Source organism: Anas platyrhynchos, chromosome 12, assembly GCF_047663525.1.
Source record: "Anas platyrhynchos isolate ZD024472 breed Pekin duck chromosome 12, IASCAAS_PekinDuck_T2T, whole genome shotgun sequence".
Lineage (NCBI taxonomy): Eukaryota > Metazoa > Chordata > Aves > Anseriformes > Anatidae > Anas > Anas platyrhynchos.
In genome coordinates, this window is record NC_092598.1 from 2,742,430 (window position 1) to 2,762,526 (window position 20,097).

General features: G+C 55.8%; 1 protein-coding gene across 1 annotated transcript; it reads left to right on the top strand.

The window, feature by feature from the left end:
* Window positions 1-477: 477 nt before the first annotated feature.
* On the top strand, window positions 478-8,649 carry IRF8 (interferon regulatory factor 8). Its single transcript, NM_001310369.1, is given in 9 exon segments — window positions 478-489; window positions 2,674-2,848; window positions 3,742-3,925; window positions 4,802-4,890; window positions 5,263-5,374; window positions 5,538-5,585; window positions 5,932-6,318; window positions 6,581-6,693; window positions 7,531-8,649. Coding segments are annotated over 8 exon segments (1,293 nt in total). The 5' UTR covers window positions 478-489; window position 2,674; the 3' UTR covers window positions 7,717-8,649.
* The last annotated feature ends 11,448 nt before the right edge of the window (window positions 8,650-20,097 follow it).

Genomic DNA, 20,097 nt, shown 5'->3' on the forward strand with positions numbered 1-20,097 from the left:
TCTCCTGCACCCGGGCCGTGCCAGGACCACCAACCCCCAACTGACCCTAAACCCCCTGATCCCAGTGACCCCTGACCTCGGTGACCCCGGCCACATTTCCCCCTTTATAACCCACGACAGCAGCCCCGGCGGCGGCTGCGGTGCCACGACAGCGAGCAGGATCGGGACGGGGATCGCGACTACGCCCGCTATCGCGACTTCGCCCGCTATCGCGACAGGGATCGCGACAGCCCCGCTCTGTCTGCCCGGGCGCCGCCCCGCCGCGCCGCGCCGATTTCCCGGAAAGGCGCGCGCTTCACAGAAAGCGGCGCGAGATCCCGCGCGCGCTCCCACTGGGCGGCCCCTCATTGGGCGAGGGGCGAGGCAGCGCGGCCGCTCATTGGCTGAGAGGAGAAGGGGCGGGGCTAAGAGGAGGGCGCGCCCTGCGGGGGGCTATAAGGGCGCGCCGGCGCGCCCGGGTGCGGGTAGCGCGCAGCGGGGCGGCGGCAGGTATGGGGCGGGGGTGTTTATGGGGCCGTTTTGGGGGCTTTAACGGGGGTTTTGGGGCGTGGGGCGGTGAGGGGAGGGGGGTCGTAGGGTGGCACAAAAATGGGGGTTTTAGGGGAGTGGGGGTGTAAGGGGTTGGGGGGTTTTGGGGTTGCACCCGCATGGGGGTTTTAGGGTCGTGGGGTGCAGGGGATTGGAGTTTTAGGGGTGTAGGGGTGCACGGGAAAGGGAGTTTTAGGGTTGCATAGGGATGGGAGTTTAAGGGTTGCGGGAGTGCATGAGGAAGGAAGGTTTAGGGTCATGGGGTGCATGGGGAAGGGAGTCCTGGGGTCGTAGGGGATGGGGCTTTTAAGGTCGTGGGGTGCAAGGGAGTGGAGTCTTAGGGTTGTGGGGGTGTATGGGGAAGGGGGTCTTAGGGTCGTAGGGGATAGGACTTCTAGGGTTCTGGGGTGTAAGGGATTGGAGTCTTAGGGTTGTGGGGGTGTATGGGGAAGGGAGTTCAAGGGTTGTGGGGGTACATGGAGAAGGAAGGTCTGGGGTCATGGGGGTGCATGGAGAAGGGAATTTTAGGGTTCTAGAGGTGTACAGGGGTGTGAGCCTTAGGGGATGGGAGCTTTAAGGCCGTGGGACTTACGGGGAATGTGAGCTTTAGGGTTGTGGGGAGTGCAGGGGAGGGGACTTTTAGGATCGTGGGGTGCAGGGGGATAGAAGTTTCAGTGTCACAGGGGTGCACGGGGAAGGGACCTTTAGGGTCACAGTGCTTTGTGGGGATGGGAGTTTTAGGGCTACAAGGGGGTGCAGGAAATAGGATTGTGGGGGTTTTAGGGTGCTGGGGGTGCAGGAAATAGGGTTTTAGGGTGCCGGGCAGCAGTCCTGATGCTGAGCAGTTCCGAGGTCCTGGGCAGCGCTGCCCCTGTTGCTGTGGGGCAGGGGGGGTTTGGGTGGGGGCAGTGTGGTGGCCCCAGCCCCATGTGGAGGAGAGGCAGAGCCCGGCCTCTGCTGGTGCTGGGAGCGGGGTTTTTAGAAAACGGGCTGAATTTGGGCCCTGTGTCACCGAGCGTCTCCGAGGGGGGCTGTGTGTGCCCCTCGTGCCCCCAGGGATGGGGTCCTGAGGGCGCTTTGGGGTGCGTGGCTCTGCTCTGACCCCCTAAAAGCAGGGGCTGCGCTGCGTGGCTGTGCCTTATGGGGTGGCTGTGACAGAGAGGGGACAGGAGGTGGTGGCATTCGGCTGCTGTGAACCCCTGGGGGAGCAGGGACCGGGGTCACCATGCTGGGAACACCCAGATCCTGTCCCCCAAAACCCTCCCGGACAGGATGGGTCCGGCGCTGGGCTGTTGGAGCTTTCTCACGGGTGCTCGGCCAGGTTTTTTCTGCTAAAAAGGAGCCGAGAGCAGCAAGGCTGACCCGAAGTGAGGCCACTTCACCCCCCCTGGGTCCGTCAGCACGGCCGCTGGTCCTGGCTGCGAGAGGATGTGGTTGCACAGCCCCGCTCCCTGCGGTGACCCCGGCTGCTACCTGCGCCTGTGGCCGGTCCCCAGCCAGCAGGGCTGTTCTCACGCTGCCTTCAGTCTCACTTTTATTTTAATTTTTTTTGCCCCCCGTTATAGCGGAGGGGGCTGCCAGCCCGTGCGGTGTCCCTCGGTTGGGTGGTGGCACAGCCCTGGGCTTTAATTCCCAGCTGTGGGGTTTGGATGTGACCCATCGGTAGCCAAAAAAGGGGAGTTATGGTGCTGTGCTCACGGCTTTGCTTGGAAGCTGGAGAAAGGGTTCGGAGCGAATCGAGGAGAATTCCTCTAAAATCGCCTCTTTTCCATCACAAAAAGGGAGGTTTTGGGTACAGACAGGCACAGGGGAGCTGCTGGGAGCTGTGTCCCCGCAGGCAGTGCTGTTCCAGCTATGGGAGCTCAGTGGGGCTCCTGTAACCCCAATTGCCTTTTTCCTTTTTCATTTCCCTGCTTGGAAATATCGCAGACCCCTGGCTCTCCAGGGTAATCACCGCTCAGGTGCAGGACTGCTCGTCCTAATTAGATGCAGCAATTAAGACCTGTCTGAGAGCCCAGCTGCTGTTGGAGCAGGCAGGGGGGTGCGGGGAGGCTGCGCTTGCGGGACGGATGGACAGATGTCCCCCTGGGATGGACAGACAGACGTTTTCCCCCCTTTCTGACGGGGCTCCCACCTCTCGCCCAGGATGTGCGACCGTAACGGCGGCCGGCGGCTGCGGCAGTGGCTGATCGAGCAGATCGATAGCGAGCTCTACCCGGGGCTCATCTGGGAGAGCGAGGAGAAGAGCATGTTCCGCATCCCCTGGAAGCACGCCGGGAAGCAGGACTACAACCAGGAGGTGGATGCCTCCATCTTCAAGGTAGGGCCTGCCCTAAGCTTCTCACCGGCTTCCTTCTGAAAACACCGGATTGACTTTAAAATTAAAAAAAAAAAAGCCTTTGAGGGAAAGAAGGAAGGAAATCCCGGCTTTTTCCCCCAATGTGAAGTCCTTCCTCTCCAGGAAAACTGGAAAATTTGGTCTTGAACTAAAACGGACTGAGGAAGTCAGGGTCTTCCCCAGGAATTCCCATCCTTCTGTCCCCATTTCCATCTGTTGCTGTGTCTTTTGTGGCACCACCCTCAGTGCCAAGCGCAGGAGCAGTGGGATATGAGGCTGGCGGGGCTGTGCTGAATTCAGCCACCTGAAAAAATAGAATATGGGGGAAAAAAAAATCAATATAGGTAGCTTTGTGCGTATTTGTGTGCTTTAATAGATAATATTTTATCATCTCCAGTAGTAAAATGAGCTCTCCCACCTCTCATGAAAGCACAGCTGGTGTTCTGATCTTCAAAAGAAACCAGCTGTCAGGTATTAGCCAGCAGCTGGAAATGGGTTATTTTGCTGTGAGTTTGGGTATTATTAAGAATATCACAGGTTTGGATGCGCATCCCCGCATCGGTCAGCACGGAGGTGAAGTTGCACGCTTCAATCTTGGCTCTGAAGCTGGTTGTAAAGGGTGTGGGGCCAAATCTGGGACCTGTAGCTTGGTGTGTGGCTGGCACAGACCGGGAGCATGACAAATATTTAATTTTTTTTGGGTTTTTACATCGATGTGTGGTGCATTTCCCACCAACAGATGTGCCTGAGCCAGGCTGCGGCCCCAACAAAATGCTCACTGCAGCCCCAGCGCATTCACCCCTTGGACCAGGGGGGTTTGCAGAGCTTGCCCGGAGGATTATTTTTCTATTTTTTCTGTTTTTGTTGTTTTTCAGGCTTGGGCTGTTTTCAAAGGAAAGTTCAAAGAAGGCGACAAAGCGGAGCCGGCCACCTGGAAGACGCGGCTGCGCTGCGCCTTGAACAAGAGCCCCGACTTCGAGGAGGTGACGGACAGGTCCCAGCTGGACATCTCCGAGCCCTACAAGGTTTATAGGATCGTCCCGGAGGAGGAGCAGAAATGTGAGTGCCCTGAGGAGGGCACGGGGCAGGGCGCAGCCCTGGCTGGTGCTGACCTACATCTGAGCGGTGCTTGTGGGGCTGACCCCATAGCTTGGGGACGTGCCCTGTGTCCCTTTTTAGGGCCGGGAGGTGGGGAAGGAGCTGGTGGGGAGCGAGGGTGGGTTTTCCCCTTGCTTAGGATATGGGGAATAACTGGAGCATCGCATGAGTTGCCAGGCTGTGACGCTCTAGGGACAAACCTGAATCCTTCTGCTGCTTTGGGGGACGCTTGAGCCCCCAATCCTTTGCCCTCCTGCCCCCCACCCTGGCAGGGAGCTAAATAAATCCCTTTTCTTGGCACTGATGGGAGTAACAGCAGCTCAGCAGAGCAGTCCCTGGTGTGGCGCAGGTCACGCTAAGTATATCTCTGCTTGTGGTCAGGCATGCGTGCGCTTTTCCTTTTTTTTTCTTGCAAGTTTTGACTTAAGAAAAAAAAAATAATAATCTTGCAGGAAGCCTGCCTCTAGCATCTCCTCTCCTTCGTGTTCACACGGGGCCCGTATGCAAATGGTGCTGCAGGTTCCCACCGGCAGCGGGGCTTGGGGGGGAAAAAGGAGAAGCAGCAGCAGCAGCCCCGGTCTCTGGGGTGCTCCGAAAACCCCCTCTCCTGTGCTCGAGCTCCCAGCCGAATTTGCTTGGCCTCGCTTGTAGTCCCCGTGTGCTGGTGCTTTTTTGTCGTGAGCTGGTTTTTGGCCCCAAAACGCAGCTGCTGGGGGTGCGCTGGGTGGCTGCGGTTCTCGGTTTCGTAACTTTCGCGGGGCAAAGGGTTTCCAAAAGCTGGTGGCGTGGCGAGCTGCAGGCAGGGGCACCCACCCGCAGCTCTGCCCTTCTCCACAGGCAAAAGCGGTGTCGGGACCGGGAGCGGCCTGGCCGATGTCACGGACATGGACTGCAGCCCCTCTGCCATCGATGACCTCATGAAGGAGGTGAGCCCTGAGCACGGGGACGGGTCTGAGGTTAAACAGCCGAAGAGTTTGGGAGCTTGGCGTGTGTTCTCGTGGCCGTGCTCATTTGTCTGAGGTCTCAGTGCGTGTTTTCCGCGTGCGTTTGGGTTGTGCGGACACTCACTGGGGGCTGCAGGCTCCTTGTGTCTCTGTTTCCCTTCTCAGAGGCTCTCAGGGTATTATTTGGGTGTACAGCCTGAGGAATCCCGCTCTATTCCTACCCAAAAAGCATTCACGAGTCTCTCTGCGTCCTTGCTTTGCCTCTTTGGGTGGGATCCCACATTGGGTGCGTGGGGGCAGACCTGCTGGGATCCCGTCCCTGGCTGATCTGATGGGTTTCCTATCCCCTGCCAGCCCCCCTGCGTGGACGAGTACCTGGGCATCATCAAGAGAAGCCCCTCGCCCCCCCAGGAGACCTGCAGAAACCCGCCGATCCCAGACTGGTGGGTGCAGCAGCCCAACCCCAGTAAGTAGCTGGTGGCACTGGGGGCGTTTAATGGGACCCAGCTCTTTGTCCGTGGCGGTGACTGCAGCGAGGGGGTGGCAGCTGGGGATTGGGGTTTGGGAAAGGATGGAAGCTCCTGGATGGAGCTGGGCACATCTGACATCTCTGCTCTCTCTGCCCACAGCTCTGCCCCTGATGAATGGGTACACTGGCTACGAGCAGCATCATTCAGGTGAGGCAGCTCCCATTCCCTGGAGTGTTTTTGGGCTCTGGGCATCACGCTCCTCTCTGGGGCTTGGTCTTGCTCACGTATGTGTGTGCCATGGCAGAAGGCTGCTCTGGTGATGCATGCTGAGCATGACATTATCCCCTGCAGTGGGATAAAAGGGTTTGGGAACTGGAGCTCTCGCATGCTTCCAGGCTGAGTGCTGGAGGTGTCCTCCAACAAATAAGAGGTCTCCTCCAGGCTCTCCCAGGGGACTTCTTGCAGCTCCCTGGGGATTTGGACCCTGCAGCAGAGAGCAGGGAGGGTTTGGCTGCTTCTCCTGACGGGCTGCGTGCCTGCCCTTCCCCTCCAGGCTACTCCCAGATGGTGATCAACTTCTTCTATGGAGGGAAGCTGGTGGGCCACATCACCACCTCGTACCCCGAGGGCTGCAGGATCTCGCTCAGCCAGCCCTCGGGCCCCAACGAGAAGCTCTACGCCCCCGATGCCCTGGAGCACGTGAGGTTCCCCTCGGCCGAGGCCATCCAGAATGACCGCCAGAAGCAGATCACCAAGAAGCTCTTCGGGCACCTGGAGCGGGGGGTCCTGCTGCACAGCAACAAGCAGGGCATCTTCATCAAGAGGCTGTGCCAGGGCAGGGTCTTCTGGAGTGGGAACACCATGGTGTACAAGGACAGGCCCAACAAACTGGACCGGGACGAGGTGGTGAAGATTTTTGACACCAACTTGTTCTTCAGAGGTTTGTAGGAGCGTTCCCTTCCATCTTCATCCTCTCCAGGGGTTGTTTTTCTCAGGTGGTCTCTCCTTTTGGAGCACTTTGGGGTTATGACTGGCCATAATTGAGTGGTCTGAATTAATAACCGATCATATAGGGTCTGGGAAGGAATAATTAATTGTGGTGTTGTGTAGCAAACACCCCCTGGCTGCTCTTGAGCGTTGTGCTGGGGCAGGGTGTGAGGTCCCCAGGCTCGTGGTGTCTGACCGTGCTCGTGTCCCGGCAGACCTGCAGCAGTACTACAACAACCAGGGCCGCTACCCGGACAGCAGGGTCACGCTGTGCTTCGGAGAGGAGTTTCCTGATCCCACGCTGAGGTGTAAGCTCATCCTCGTCCAGGTACGGTGGCTGCCCTTCCAAGCCCTGCTCCTGACCCTGGCACTGAATTTCTCCTTGCTTTTTCCTATAAGGCTTTAGCTTCCATCCCTGGGAGGCACAAACATTGCTTGTCAGAACCCTTAATCTGGCTAAATCCTATTTGCAAGCACAGCCTCCACATAGCACGTGCCTCATAGATCTCCTAGTGGCTTTGAAAATCTGTTTTCTGCCACTTTTCTGTGCCCCTGCTTTGCTCTTCTGCTTCCTCCTGCTCCTGCCTCTTGGCGTTGGGACCTTTGCTCTCTCCTGTGGGGAAATAAATCCCTGGAGTGGCTGTACTAAGTGATACACACTACACTTGAAGTAGTTGAAGCAGGGCTAGGAGCCCAGAGGCAATTCCCGGGGTATTTTTGGCATCCACACCCAGCACAGCACCCCTTGGGCCTTCAAGGTGTTCGTACCAAGGACATGAGATCGGGGCATGGAGGGTGTGGGGTGGGCACTGCAGCAAGCAGAGACCCCACTGAGTGTCTGTGAGGCCCTGCAGGGGATTTGTGAGCTCAGCCCTGCTCCTCTATGTCCAGCTTTCTGACAGGGCCACCTCTTGTCTGGCACGCAAATCTGAGGCAATGTGTGCATGTGTGGATGTCACCCAGCCCATTTATCCTCCCCCATTACAGAGGACCACCAGTGACACGTGCTAGGGGTGCTTAGGACGAGGTGGCTTGTGGAATTCGGGCCTGGTGGCCTGGCTGGACATGGCCACAGCTCTGTGCTGTCACCGCAGTGGGTGGCAGCAGGACACCTCCAGGGCTGTTCCTCTTCCTCCCTCCTCCTCACGGCTCCCTTCTGGCCTAGGTGGAGCAGCTGTTCCTCAGGCAGGTGGTGGAGGACACGGAGAAGGCCTACAGCAGCAGCAGCAGCAGCCCACTGGTCCCCGCGGCCAACGAGACGCAGCACGAGCAGGTGTACAGGATCTTCCAGGACATCTGCGGCCCCCACCAGCGGCCCCTCTTCAGAGAGAACCAGCAGATCGCCGTCTGAGCCGCCTCCTCCGCTGGTGGCAGCGGTCTGGGTCGCTCCAGGCCGGTTTGGTCCCATTACTGCCCCCAATTCCCCTTTTTTTTGGCGTGTTGGTTCGTGTTCTTTGCTGTTCTCAGTCCGGAGTCTGTGTAAGCACAGAGGTAAAAATTGCCACGAGAAACTCAGCTGGATGCCCAGTGGTGGTGCTGGGGGCTCTTCACTGCTCACAAAAGCTTTTGTACCAGATGTGACAGTCCCTGTGTCACTGCAGCTAGCAGACCTGGAGCTCACAGCTCTAACAACCTGCCCCAGCCATCTGCCACCTGGACCTTGCGCAGTATAGCGTTTTGGAAGGAGATAACTCTTGGAAAAGCCTTAAAATTCTCAAATGTATTAAGTTCTTCCCCAAAATCAACCCCCTTCCCTGCCCCTCCCAAAGTGTTTGCAGTCCTGCTGAAGGCTGTGGTATGGTATGCCTTCTGAGGTGTACCTCAAATTCTTGTTTTTTGCCATGAGGTTTATATTTTTATCTGTAATATTGAAGTATTTTTGAGATTTGGAAAGCAATGCAGAGATTCTATATGTAAATGTTGAATATAAGAATGTAGAAATCCTTAATTTTCCTAACCAAAGATGGAGTTTATATGAGTCTTCTTATTTTAAAGATTGCAGCGTAGTGTTCGTAGGTTGGCTTCACCCTCCCCAGTGCACGTGTTGGTCTCTCCCAAGCGTGACCAGGCGGCAGCATCCATGTGGAAATCCTCATTAACACGCTTTGTGTGCCCAGCACCAGGGAGCTGCTTGGGCACGGGGCTTGTGCCTTGCAGCTGCTGCAACCCAGGACCGTGCATGTGTATGTGCTACGAGGCTGCGTATTTATTTTATGCCTAAACTTTTTGTGAAATGTTTTTGTAATTTTTTTATCTGCCTGCGATTAAAGTGCTATATTTTGTATTTCTATTGTGACGTGTTTTTGCTGTTGTGATGAGTGGGGTGGCAAATCTCTGCTGGGCAAGAACAAATTGGAGATACCAGGCTCTCCCCAACCCTTCCTTGTGGTGTGGGGTCTGTTATTCTGTCACCTCCCTCCTGCTCTGTAGCTTCAGCTGTGGGGCAGGGGAGGAACAAGCCAAAACCTTGCAAAGGAAGGAAGAAAGGGGCCCCACTTGTAGAGCCATCATGCAGGGGAGCATGAAGATGTGTCCCTGCCCATCTTTGCAGCACTGAGCTGGGTGCTCACAGATATGACCCTTGATGCTCTGAGGTGATGGGAAGGGGTGCTCATTTGTGGTCCTGCTCCTTATTGCCTGCAGGAGCCCTCCCCAGTGTCCCTCAATCCACCTTTCTCATGAGGGAATTGGTCTATTTGGGGGTGGTGGTGGATGTCTGGGGGCAGAAAAGGTCCGTCAATGAAGTCCATGTTGTAGGAAAGGTGGCTGAGTATGCACCATCACCTGCCTTTCTTATAAGCCTGTTTTTTGGGCAACACCAGAGGCCCTGGACCTTGTTTAGTCTGGGTCCTGTCCCCCACTGTGATGTGCTCAGGGTCAGCCCTGCCAAGGTGTTTTTGAAAAAAAAAACAACCCTATTCATCAGTCTCCAGATTCAGGCAGCTGGAGACTGAGTCCCTTGGAATGGGCAGAGGAGATGAATGCAAAGCTCTCCCCTCTGCTTGGGTATTAAAGCAGATCAGCCCCTATTCATTCTGATTTGATTTATTTTATTTTAATTCATGATAGTGACTTCCACAAGCATAAATGTGGGCATGGCACAGCTATGGTGACCTCCCTGTTCTTCACGGGGTGTATTGACCAAGGCTCCCCTCTGTGCCAGGTTGTTCTGGCTGCAGGGTTTCTATCTGTTTTTTTTTTGGGGTAAATAACAGCCTTCCATAAAATAATTAATTGCTCAGCTGTCATGGGACTTGCAGCTGACTGTTGTATCCTTCCTAGCTGAGCAGCTACAGCCTGTCTCTGTTCTCCTGTCCCAAAGAGCAGCTTACCCTGCAGCTCCTAAAAAGTGCTCCAAGATGACAGACCCAGCTGAAGTGTGGTTGAGTTAGGGTTGAGGGATGGCCCTACATCCCATGGTGTCCTGGGCTGTGAGCCCTTTGGCAATCTGTCCTGCCAGGCCAAGTGGGGTGGGTATTTACACTACACATTGGCTAAATTGTGCACTGGCCCCCCGTGTTGGGGGGATGCTCGTGGTCCTCTCTCTGCTCTTGTGCACAAACCTTGCAGGCATTACAAGCCTGTAGCTTTGGTGCCTGTGAGGAGAGGGCTGCAGACCGGGATTTCTGAGGATGCACCAGTATCCCCAGTGCAAGGAGGTCCCCAGCTCCTGGTCCTGGTATGGCTCTGGATTATGGGATGCTTGGTCATGGAGGTGGGTGGTGGGGACAGCACCACCAGCATGCACACCCCAAGTCTTTCTTTGCTGCTTGGGGCCATTGTGGTGTCTCCCTCGGTGTTTAATCCCATTTCAGTCCTCAGAGCTCACCAGCCCAGGTGATCAGCATGCCAGCACATAACATGGTTTTGCAGCCACCCACACCAAGCTGACAAAAACATGAAGAAGAGGGGCAGCCTTTCCCCTTTCTGGCAATTTCTTTGGACCGAGTCCACCCCACGTTGCTCGTCCCTTCCCCAGGGAAAATTCCCCCCTGGTGCACGAGGAAGCCTCCTCTCTGCAGGTGAGGCGCTGGAGGGGGAGGCGGGCAGGGGGCAGTGGGAGCGAGGTGCCTGCTCAGCTGCGATGGAACAACACGTGCCCACTTGTGAAACACATGATGGGCCGCGGGCTTGAACACCAAAACACCACTTGCGGTTTCCCCAGCTGTCCTGGAGCAGGTCCTTCCTCAGAAACCACCATATTGTGCTCGCCTGGAGCCACCTGCTATGTATTCAGGGCTCTTTCAATTTCCACCCCAAGACCGCGGAGGAGCGGCGGGGAGCAGCAGCACCTTTAGCTGGAGCTGGTTGTGCAGTTTTTATTTTATTTTATTTTTAGTGTTACCAAAGTGCCTCAGAGCCCGGGGTGCGGTTTGGGACCGCCGCTGCCTCTCACTCCGTAAAACCCGCAGCACGGCTCCCACCCTAAACGGCTGCCAGGCCACGAGGAGACAAGGGGGGGACGTGGAAGGACTGGGGAGGACACTGTGGGACGGGGGCAGATGGCAGAGGAGGGTTGTAAGGGTAACGCGGGGGGCTCCGTGATTGCTTGTGGGGTCCCCTTGCTGCTGAGGGCTTCGTGGTGGTGTTGGGTTCGTGCCTAATGCCTGCCCCAAGCAGACATCCCTGGCTCTGTCCTCCTCTGAAATCCATCCCAGGAGAAGCACCCGAGGCTGGTGCTCAGCCATGGGCAGAGGACCAGGTGCTGCAGCAGGTGGGAGCAGGTTCCCAGACACCTGCGCCACATCGCACGAAGGGATGCTAGACTATCAGTGGCATCTCTACAAGCCCAGAGTAATTTCTGCCCCCAAACAGGGCTTAAATCCCAGACCAGGTTGTTATTAACAGGGTGTGCCTCAGCCATAAGAAGGAAAAGGCTTTTTCCAGGCTGTCCCCAGCATGCTGTTGGGGAGCAGATGCTGGTGGTGGCACCGACCCGCAGGCACATCCCAGCCTGGCCGAGCCCGATGAGCTGCTCAGTGCAGCTGTGCTGAATCTCAGTGGTTTGGGGCTCAAATACTTTCGTTGGTTTCTGTTCACTTGGGTTCTTCTCCATGCATGGCCTCACTGAAGTGAAACCTCGGCGCCTTGGCTTGGCTCTTCGTCATCAATGGCTCGTCCACAGCATGTCCCCAGCTGAATGTCCCTGGAGGAAGGCTGCCCTGGCTGGGCAGGAGATGCACAACCAGGTGTGTTTGGGAAGGAGCAGTGAGCTTACTCACGTTGGCCAGAGGAGAAGGATGGACCAAGGCAGAAAATGCAAGGGAACTGTTTATCGACTCCTTCTCTAAGGTCTTCCAACATAATGACAGCTATCCATAGGATAGACCAGAGTGCTTTGATTTCTGGGTCCTGGGAAAGACCTGGTAAGCATTTCAACCCCTCACCTGCTGTTGGAGTGTTGCATGGGTTCAAAGCCAGCCGTGCTGTTGAGCTATGCCAGCCTGGAAGTATTTGTGCTACTGGGAATCATTTTCCTTGGGAGCAAAATGAGCCTGGCCCTATCCTGCAGTGTTACCAGTCTCATTCCTTAACGCTGGGTGTGGTGTTCCCATAGATTCCCATAACTTGCCCTGTAACAAACACCAAAAGGACCACTGCCCACGTCTTCAGAAGCACAATTCAGTGTCTGTGAGTCGAACCAGCTTCTGTCCATCCCTACTGCTCCGTGGGCCGAGCTCTGCGCAGAGACGCGGCCCCAGCTCGGTGGCAGGTCCGAACTCACGGTTGAGCTGCTGAGGAACACAACACAACCCGGCTCCAGCTGCTTCCTCCAACCCACTGCTGCTTGGCGTGGGCCCCCACCGGCCCCTCTAGGCGTTAGAAAAACAGTCACTTTTTATTTCTAGACACATAGGGTTTCCAACTGGTTTGATTGCTCAACGCCCCATTTCAGCACAGCAGCGTGTCCACGAAGAGCATCTCTGGGCTCTTCCTGCGGGCGTGTTGTAATATGGGAAGCACCCTCTGTCCTGTGGTCACCGGCAGCAGGACATCTCCTCCCTGCCCGAGGGGGCTTGGCAAACCTCAGGGATGCCTTGTGAAGGGGATGACACCCCTACTGGTGGGACAAGTCTCCTACTGGTGGGACAAGTCCCCTACTGGTGGGACGATTCCCCTACTGGTGGGACAAGTCGCCTACTGGTGGGACAATTCCCCTACAGGCATCACTGTTGGAGCCCAAAGGTTTGGGTTTCCACCCCGTCTCACCTGTCAAATCACAGTTGTCACAAAACCAGCCCCGTGCAGGCACTGGGAGATGTCTGAAGGCATCTCATCAGCCCTGCGCATCCCGGCTGTCCCACGGCTGGCTGAGAAGAAGGGAGAGGAGGGGATGGGAAGAGCCAAGGGTGAGGGCTGAGCCCCGGAGGCAGGCAGCAAGAGGTGCTTGCAGAAAGCCGGGGCTCACCCAGAGGTAAGGAGATCCCAAACTGCGGGCACTTGTCATTCTGACTCCATTTCTGAGGGATGACCTCTTCCTCCTGCGACTCTTTGCCGTAACGCCAGACACGAGGTCATAAAAACAGGCTCCACCCCAGCCCCAGCGGCAAAAATACAGAGAGAGAGAGAGTGATGCATGTTTTGTTTTGTCAGCCCATCGGGTTTATTACGAGACCAGCCCTGTGAAACCAAAGTCCAGGCTGAAATCCCCTCCCTTCCCCCCGAGTTTGCATGCGCCTCGATGTTGTGTCCTGCTCGGGGGCTATTTCTGGTGCGTGCGATTTGCTTGCAACAACACCCAGCTCTGCACCACGGCCATCCAGCAGCAGTGCAAAACACAGCCAGGCAGCGCCCTGCGGCACGCCTCTCAGATACCGGGGAGCTTTTGTGGAGGAGTGACACCAAGAACTTGCACTTTGGTACTCAGGAAAGTGGAAAGATAAAGGGCATTTCGGGCTGGTGCACAGAGATCTTGGTAACGTGGCAATTTAAAAACAAAAACTCAAAGATGGAGAAACATTTGGTTTTCTCTCTTTTTTTTTTTTTTTCTTTTCTTTTTCCCCCAGTGTGTGACAGCAGATGGATGTTCAGAAGTTTGTCCCAGTTCTCGCTGGCGTGGCATATGTAAATTCTCTGCTTGATGGTTTACAGGAAAAAGGCTAGGAATCCCAAACTACGAAGTGATTTTCAATTCTGAAGCAAGTAGGTTGTGGATTTCAATAGTCCCAATTGCCAGCAAGTCGTGGTTCCTCCTTCTGATGATGATGAGCTTCAAAGAGAGGCCGATCTTAATTTTTTATTATTATTATTTTTTTTCCACTGCAAAAAGCCAAGAGAAAAGGTGCTGGAGGAGTCCTACGCTGGTTTTGCTGCAAGACTGAGCATAGCTGAGCCAAATTGCAAACTCTGATGTCTTGGGAAAAACTGTCTTGTGCCTGGATGCTGGGGGAGAGCAGAGGGCAGCGGTCATCCCCCTTGTGCTGGAGAGCAAAGCTGTGCTCCTGGCAGCTGCGGTGTGCCCTACAGATGCCTGCAGGGTTATTGTATTTGGGCAGGGAGAGGTGTGTGGGGCAATTCCTATAACCCAGCTGGAGGGCGAGGTCAGCTCCAAACAGCAGTCGCCCGGCAGCCTCCAGCTGTAATCTGGGATCGTGTCCAGCTCTTAGCTTATTAATACCGTCTCCAGCTCCGAAACTGGAGCTGTAATTCAGGAATGATCTATTTGCTCGCTGCAGCCATAAAGGAAACGCGCATTTCCTGGACATCAGACACCTCGGTGCACTCGAGCCAGGTCCCCATCCACTCTGTGCCCTTTTCTCCTGGACCTCTCTCATCCCCAGCATCTCCATTCCCTGCCCAACCTTAGGAGCCCCTCAGGACAAAACCATGAGCTTCATTCTCAATCCACCCTGGGACCCGAAACCGCCGGAGGTCCTCGGCAAGGTTCCTACCAAAATCAGCGTTTCCCCATTTTTGCAGAGCGATGCTGGATGGCGGGGGGAGCCCCTCCGGCACGGCGCTGCAGCCCCCGCTGGGAAGCAGCACGTATGTGGAAGCAGCGCTGGGGGTTCGAAACAAGTGATTCCCTCGCCTGGATCTTTCTGTTCTGTATTTCTCTCGAGCAGTAACCACTTCTCCCCGAGATAAATCTGGCTCACGGACATGTCCAGCGGGGGTGGGAGGCGGTGCGTCTGCAGGTTGGTCTTCCCAGCAAGTGGGCTTAAAAAATGGAAAAAAGGGTCAGCCTAGGGAATGGTGTCACCACTCCGCCTGGTTTTATTTTGGGGGGAGGTCTCAGCACCTTCTCTGCAGAGATTCCAAATATTTGAAGGGATGGGCAAAGCCTCGAGGCTCTGCCTCCTGGGGCAGATGGCTCTCAGGTGGAGAAGGGCAGGGACAACGTGATTCCTCTTCAGGCAGTGAGGGAAAAGGCAGTGTGAAATGTTTCCTCGTGGTGTCCCCAAGTCCTGAGCAAGGGCGAGGAGAGCCAGGAGGAAGGGGGCTCGTGGTCGTGTTGCTGGGAAGGTGGCTGTGGGGTTCCCCACCAAGCAGGGGATCGAGAAGGTGAAGGAAAGGGGGCAATGAGGACAGACAGAGGGCAAGGCTCATCCCTGAATCAGCCGAGGAGGAGCTGGTGGAATAAATCAACAGGCAGGGGTGAACCTCTGCCATACCACGGCCAGCCAAACGTCCTGCACCCAGTCTCAGCCCACGCTGGATGTCTGCAAGGTGAAGGGATGAGACTGGCAGGAGAATCTTGCTGTGGTGATCCCAAAAGCTGAGGGGCAGCCTGGACCAAATGTTGTACCTATAAGGTGGTGGCTCATGACACCAGGACCTCTGGGGACGTGGCCAGTGCCCTCAATGGGTTCATGGCTCCGGTGGCCATCCCCATGAGCACCCTGGGGTGACATCCAGGAGGGGACTGTGGGCAGAGGGGAGGGAAGAGAAGGGACAGGGAATTGTCCACATGGGGCTGGCGATGACACTGGTGCTCCTGGAAAAGAGGGAATCTCCTGGGTTTCTTCTGACGTGCCCAAGAGTGGCTTCAGCTCAAGGTGCTGCCTCGTTTCCTCTTTCTTGGCCGTGACAAGTGGCGGTGCTGCCTTCTCCCTGGTGGCTGCGTGGCAGGGAAGGAGGCCAGCGGCGGGCTGAGCAGGGGGAAAATGAACCTGCCATGCCCGCTGTGCTACGGCTCTGCCCTCAGGGTGGATGTGGGAAACTCTCGGTCTTCACGAGGGACTGGAAATTCTGGGGTAATTATAACCTCGCCGTGGGTTGTGAGAAACCAAGGGGCTTTACAGGTCGCCGTGCCGGGCAGTCAAAGTCACGGTATGCAACTTCCCCAGGAGAGGCAGCGAGACACAGCGGGGCCATGGTGTGATGGGGATGAAGGTGGCACAGGGAGGGCTCGGAGCATCAGGAGCAGCTCTGGGGGATGTGCTCCAGGGCTGGAGGAGCCCGTCTTTTCCATTCAGCCTTTCTGGGTGAAGCTTGCTGTCCTCAAAAGCCAGGAGCTGGCGTTGAGGGAAGGTTTGGGCAGCAGGCAGGCACCTGGCCGGGCTGCTTCGTTAGCACCCAGCCTTCCCAGGAGCATTTCCTTCTGCGTCCCTAAAACAGTTGCATTTCTTTATCCTGCTCTGCATTGCTCTGAATTTCACTGTGGGGCCCCAGGGAGGGCTCTGGCCGAAGGAGAGCGGCAGCTTTTGCTTCGTTCAGAATTTATTTCACATTTGCTACCAAGTGGCAGCAGCAGCACCCCGAGCTGCAGGAGGAAGCACAGGGCGAGGTCTGGTGGCAAAGGTGATGTGCCGCTCAGGGCAGGGATGGGTGACAGATCACAAGGGCAGGAATGGGTCAGGACATTGATTTATCCCTTTTATAAGCGTGCTGTAAATTCTTGCTTCCAGCCTGACTGCCGGCGAGGCACCGAGGGGTGACCCCAGCTCTCCGGGCATCGCGCTGCGTCTGGCAACACCGGGACCCACCCTGTGGGAGCTGCTCTGCCCTTGACCCTTGGCTGCACTGACTTGAGTACGCCTCTATTAGCTTTTTCTTGAGATTAGGAATATTTGTGAGTCAAGGTTCCTTTCTTTTCTGTGTTTTAGCCTTTTTTTTTCTTTCTTTTTTTTTTAACACGTAAATCATAGATATCCCAATTTGGAAGGGACCCACAAGGACCATCGAGTCCAACTCTGATCTCCATCCTGCACCATAACTCGGTCTTTTTTCATGGTGCACAGAGGACAGACCTGATTCTCCCCCAAACCGGTGCCTTTCCAGCTCTCGTTTTATCATCTGAAGCTGCAGGTGCGGCTATCTCAGCTGGCTCCGAAATAGCCCTCCGAAAGATGAGTGTTTAGGCTTTGAAAATCCACAAAGCTACAAAAATCCCCGGCCCCTTCCCCCCGCTCCCCGGCCCCCAGAGGTGCTCTCAGTTTTGTACGCTGGCAAAAGTGGGGTTTCACTGACACGAGCTGCCCAAATGCCTCGGCGTCCACCCGGAGCCGCTCTCCTTTCTGCAGCTCATGATGCTTTCCTTTGGTACAGCCTCCTCGTGGACCAGAGCCGGCCTTTTGGGCTCAAATTGGCCATATTTAGTCAAATCCGAGCAACGGCCTTCTGCAGAGGGATGCTGGCACTTGTACAGCGCCAGGCAATAGTTCTGCAAAGACTTTGAGAAAAAGGCGTTTCCCACCCAATTCCCACTGGTTTTGGTGCTCAGCAGCACCGAGCACTGGGCAGCTTGGGAAGTCTCACTGAGCTGAGCCATCCACTTCCAACTGGGAATTTTGCATGCCAGCGGTGGAGATAAAAACAGATTCCAGTTTAAGACCAGATTTTCAAAAGCAAATTAAGAAAAAGTTAAAAAAAAAATAAAAAAAATAAAAAGGAGATCTGGCACACAAAACCTGTGGGTACAGGAAAGTAAAATTCACCAAATAAATGTTTTCTCTGCTGGACTGAGCTCGTCCTGTTCCTCGTAGAGCCGGGATGAGCCACATCCATTGAGACTTTCTGCCCTGACAGCAAACCGAGCCTCGGGGCTGAATTTGGACTTTGGCCCCTGCCGGGAATTGATTAGCATGCACTGCCCTGCTCTTATCGAGACCTCAGCTATCTGGTTTTGTGTTTGACTATGCGAGACGCGGCGAGGGGATGGGGAAAAGCAAACACGGTGCCACGGCTGGGTGGCTCCGTAATGCCGTGCGTGACATCGCTTCAAATCCCTCCTGAATTCAGGGGGGGCTGCTGCGAGCCACGCCGGGGGCGCCCCTGACTGAAATCAGAATTTCCTTCCATGCTTTCGCTGCTGGCGTTACTGTAAGTGCCTCGCAGCAGCCGTGACGGGGTGAAACTGGTGCTGGTCCCATCCTGGTGGCCCCAGCCTCATTTACATCGGGCTGAGAGAGCACCGAGCGGCTTCTCAGGTGTCTGCTGGTGGGGTTGGGCGTGCGCCTCAGCCTCGCCATCAACGGGGTCTCTCATTTTGCTCTTTCCACGAAGCCTGGAAAAATTTGGCATTTCCAAGGCTGCCGACCAGGTTCGGCATCTTCCAAAATCCCAGTGGGGCAGAGCAGAATCGGGATGTTCAAACCACTCCTGCCCCCCACCTGCCCCCAGGAGGCAGCTCGCCTCTCCCACTCTCATTCAGCCCAGCTCTGGTTGCTGCCGCCACTGTGCTGCTTGCTGCCTGCCTGGACCCCCACCGTGCGCCCGGGAACGTGTTTAATTGAGTTAGCAGTTAATGAAGCATCCTTTCACATCCCATGCTTTTATTTCGCAGCCTTATTCAGTAGATTCGGGGAAACCTCACTGCACCAGACAAGCTGCAGGGATGGGGAGAGTGTTTTTTTTTTTTTTTGCCATCTGAGTATGACAATGAATGAGGGATGCGTTTCCTTTCTGCTGCCATTATTAACGCCATTGGGCTCATTTCTGTGCTGCTTTATTTTTTTGCCATTTTTTGGCTCAGGAGGCTGCAGCACGGGGCGAGGCATTGACCCTTCTGCTCCTGCTTCTGCTCCTGCCTCGCCCTTGCGCCTGCACCGGCCCCGTGGCAGCGATAAGCCCCATCCCCAGGGATAAGCCATAAAAAACGAGAGAACTGGGTCAGAGATGAATCCAGCCCTCGGGGCTTTGCAAAAGCGCTGGAAATCTCACCAGGCCGGGCTGCATCTCATGAGATTTCTGACACTTCCCACTTCTGGCTGGGCCAGAAATACCACAAGAACAACGCTGCGTCATCACTCTCGGCGCTGGCTGCGCTTCCCACACTCCCGGCATGGATCATCCCCGCGAGCATCCCTCGGGCACCGCGAGCATCCCTTGGGCGCAGCCCCCAGCACCCCGGGCTGCCCGCCGCCCCTTCTCTTCCTTCGAGACCCATGCGCCGAGCAGGAAGGTATTTTTGGCCGAGAAATCAAATGAGTCATCTGTGGATCCGAAGAACTATTTCGGGAGGGGAAGGAGGCGCAGTCCCATGCTGTCGCCTGCAGCGGCTCCTCCAGCAGCCCCGGCTGGGCGGCTGCAGAAGGGACATTGCACTCCCAGCCTGCCCAGTCTCCCCAGATTTGGAGCCCCCGACGGCCAGGGAGGTTGTGCAATCCCACTGCACACATTTCAGCTCGGTCCTTACCCTTTCCGCCCTCCGGCCGGGTTTGTTATACAGAGGAAGCTTGTTAGGAGCCTTGACAAACAGACAGGAAACCAAATCTTTCACTGTGCGTACACATTGTCTGCCGGGGGCTAATTTTGAACAGAAAAAAAAAAACAACACACCAAAAACTAATTTATTTCATTTATTTATAAATCCCGAGCCTTTCGCTTTGAAGGCAGACGCACACTCTTGTTTTGCTAGGAAGTGCACAGGGCAAGGGGAAGAGCAGCGTGGAGTGGCCGTACGAAATCCGGGCTCTGGAGTTGCTGCGGGGTCACGCCAGGCTCGGATATCCCGTGGGACACCATGGGATGTCATCGGGCAGCACCAGGACAACACAGAAAGGTGGCACTGAAATGGTGCAGACGCCAGGGCTCAAGTTTGGATCTGCTTGAAGATTCTGGAGGTGGAGACCCCAACAAGGACCCCATGGGCAACGCAAAGTGGTGGTGGTGTGAAGGTGATGCTGGGCACGGACCCACATCACCTGCCCGAGCCCTAAATGCCCTTGGGGGGTTTTGTGATGGGGACGTGGCACCTCCAGCCCGTGGCCACCTGCGTGCCATGGTGGTGAGGTCTGGTGGCCACCAGCTCAACACCTGGGGACATCACCACTGGCCAAAGTCCATCACGGCTGCAAAGTCGCTCAGGTCCCCCGTGGTGTCAAGGCCCTGGGGGCTTTGAGACACTCAGGAAGATCAGGGGCTCCTTTGGAGATGCTTTTTTTGTTTGTTTTCCATGTGCTGGTGGGTATTTCCAGAGCAAGGTAGTGTGCCACGGGCAGGCAGATATTAGTCACCGCAGCAGACTTTAAAAAGTGAAAACGCGAAGTTGAAAGCAAACGAACCTGCGGCAACTTCCCAAATCCCACCCGAAAAGGAGCAAAACTCACCTAAAAAGGCATAAAAATAAAAAAAGTAAAAGCTCCAGCATCACTATTTTTGTTGTTGTTGTTGTTTTTGGAGAAACGCCATGCTTTATTCTGAGAAAGGGGAAGCGCCGGGGCCATCGGATCTGCGGGGCTCTGCGTCCCCAGCCTGATCCCCCACGTCCTCGCCCCCAGAAATTAAAAATGGGGCTGAGCCCCAGCACCCTGGTGGTGCAGAATGAGACATGTTGGTGATGGAGAGG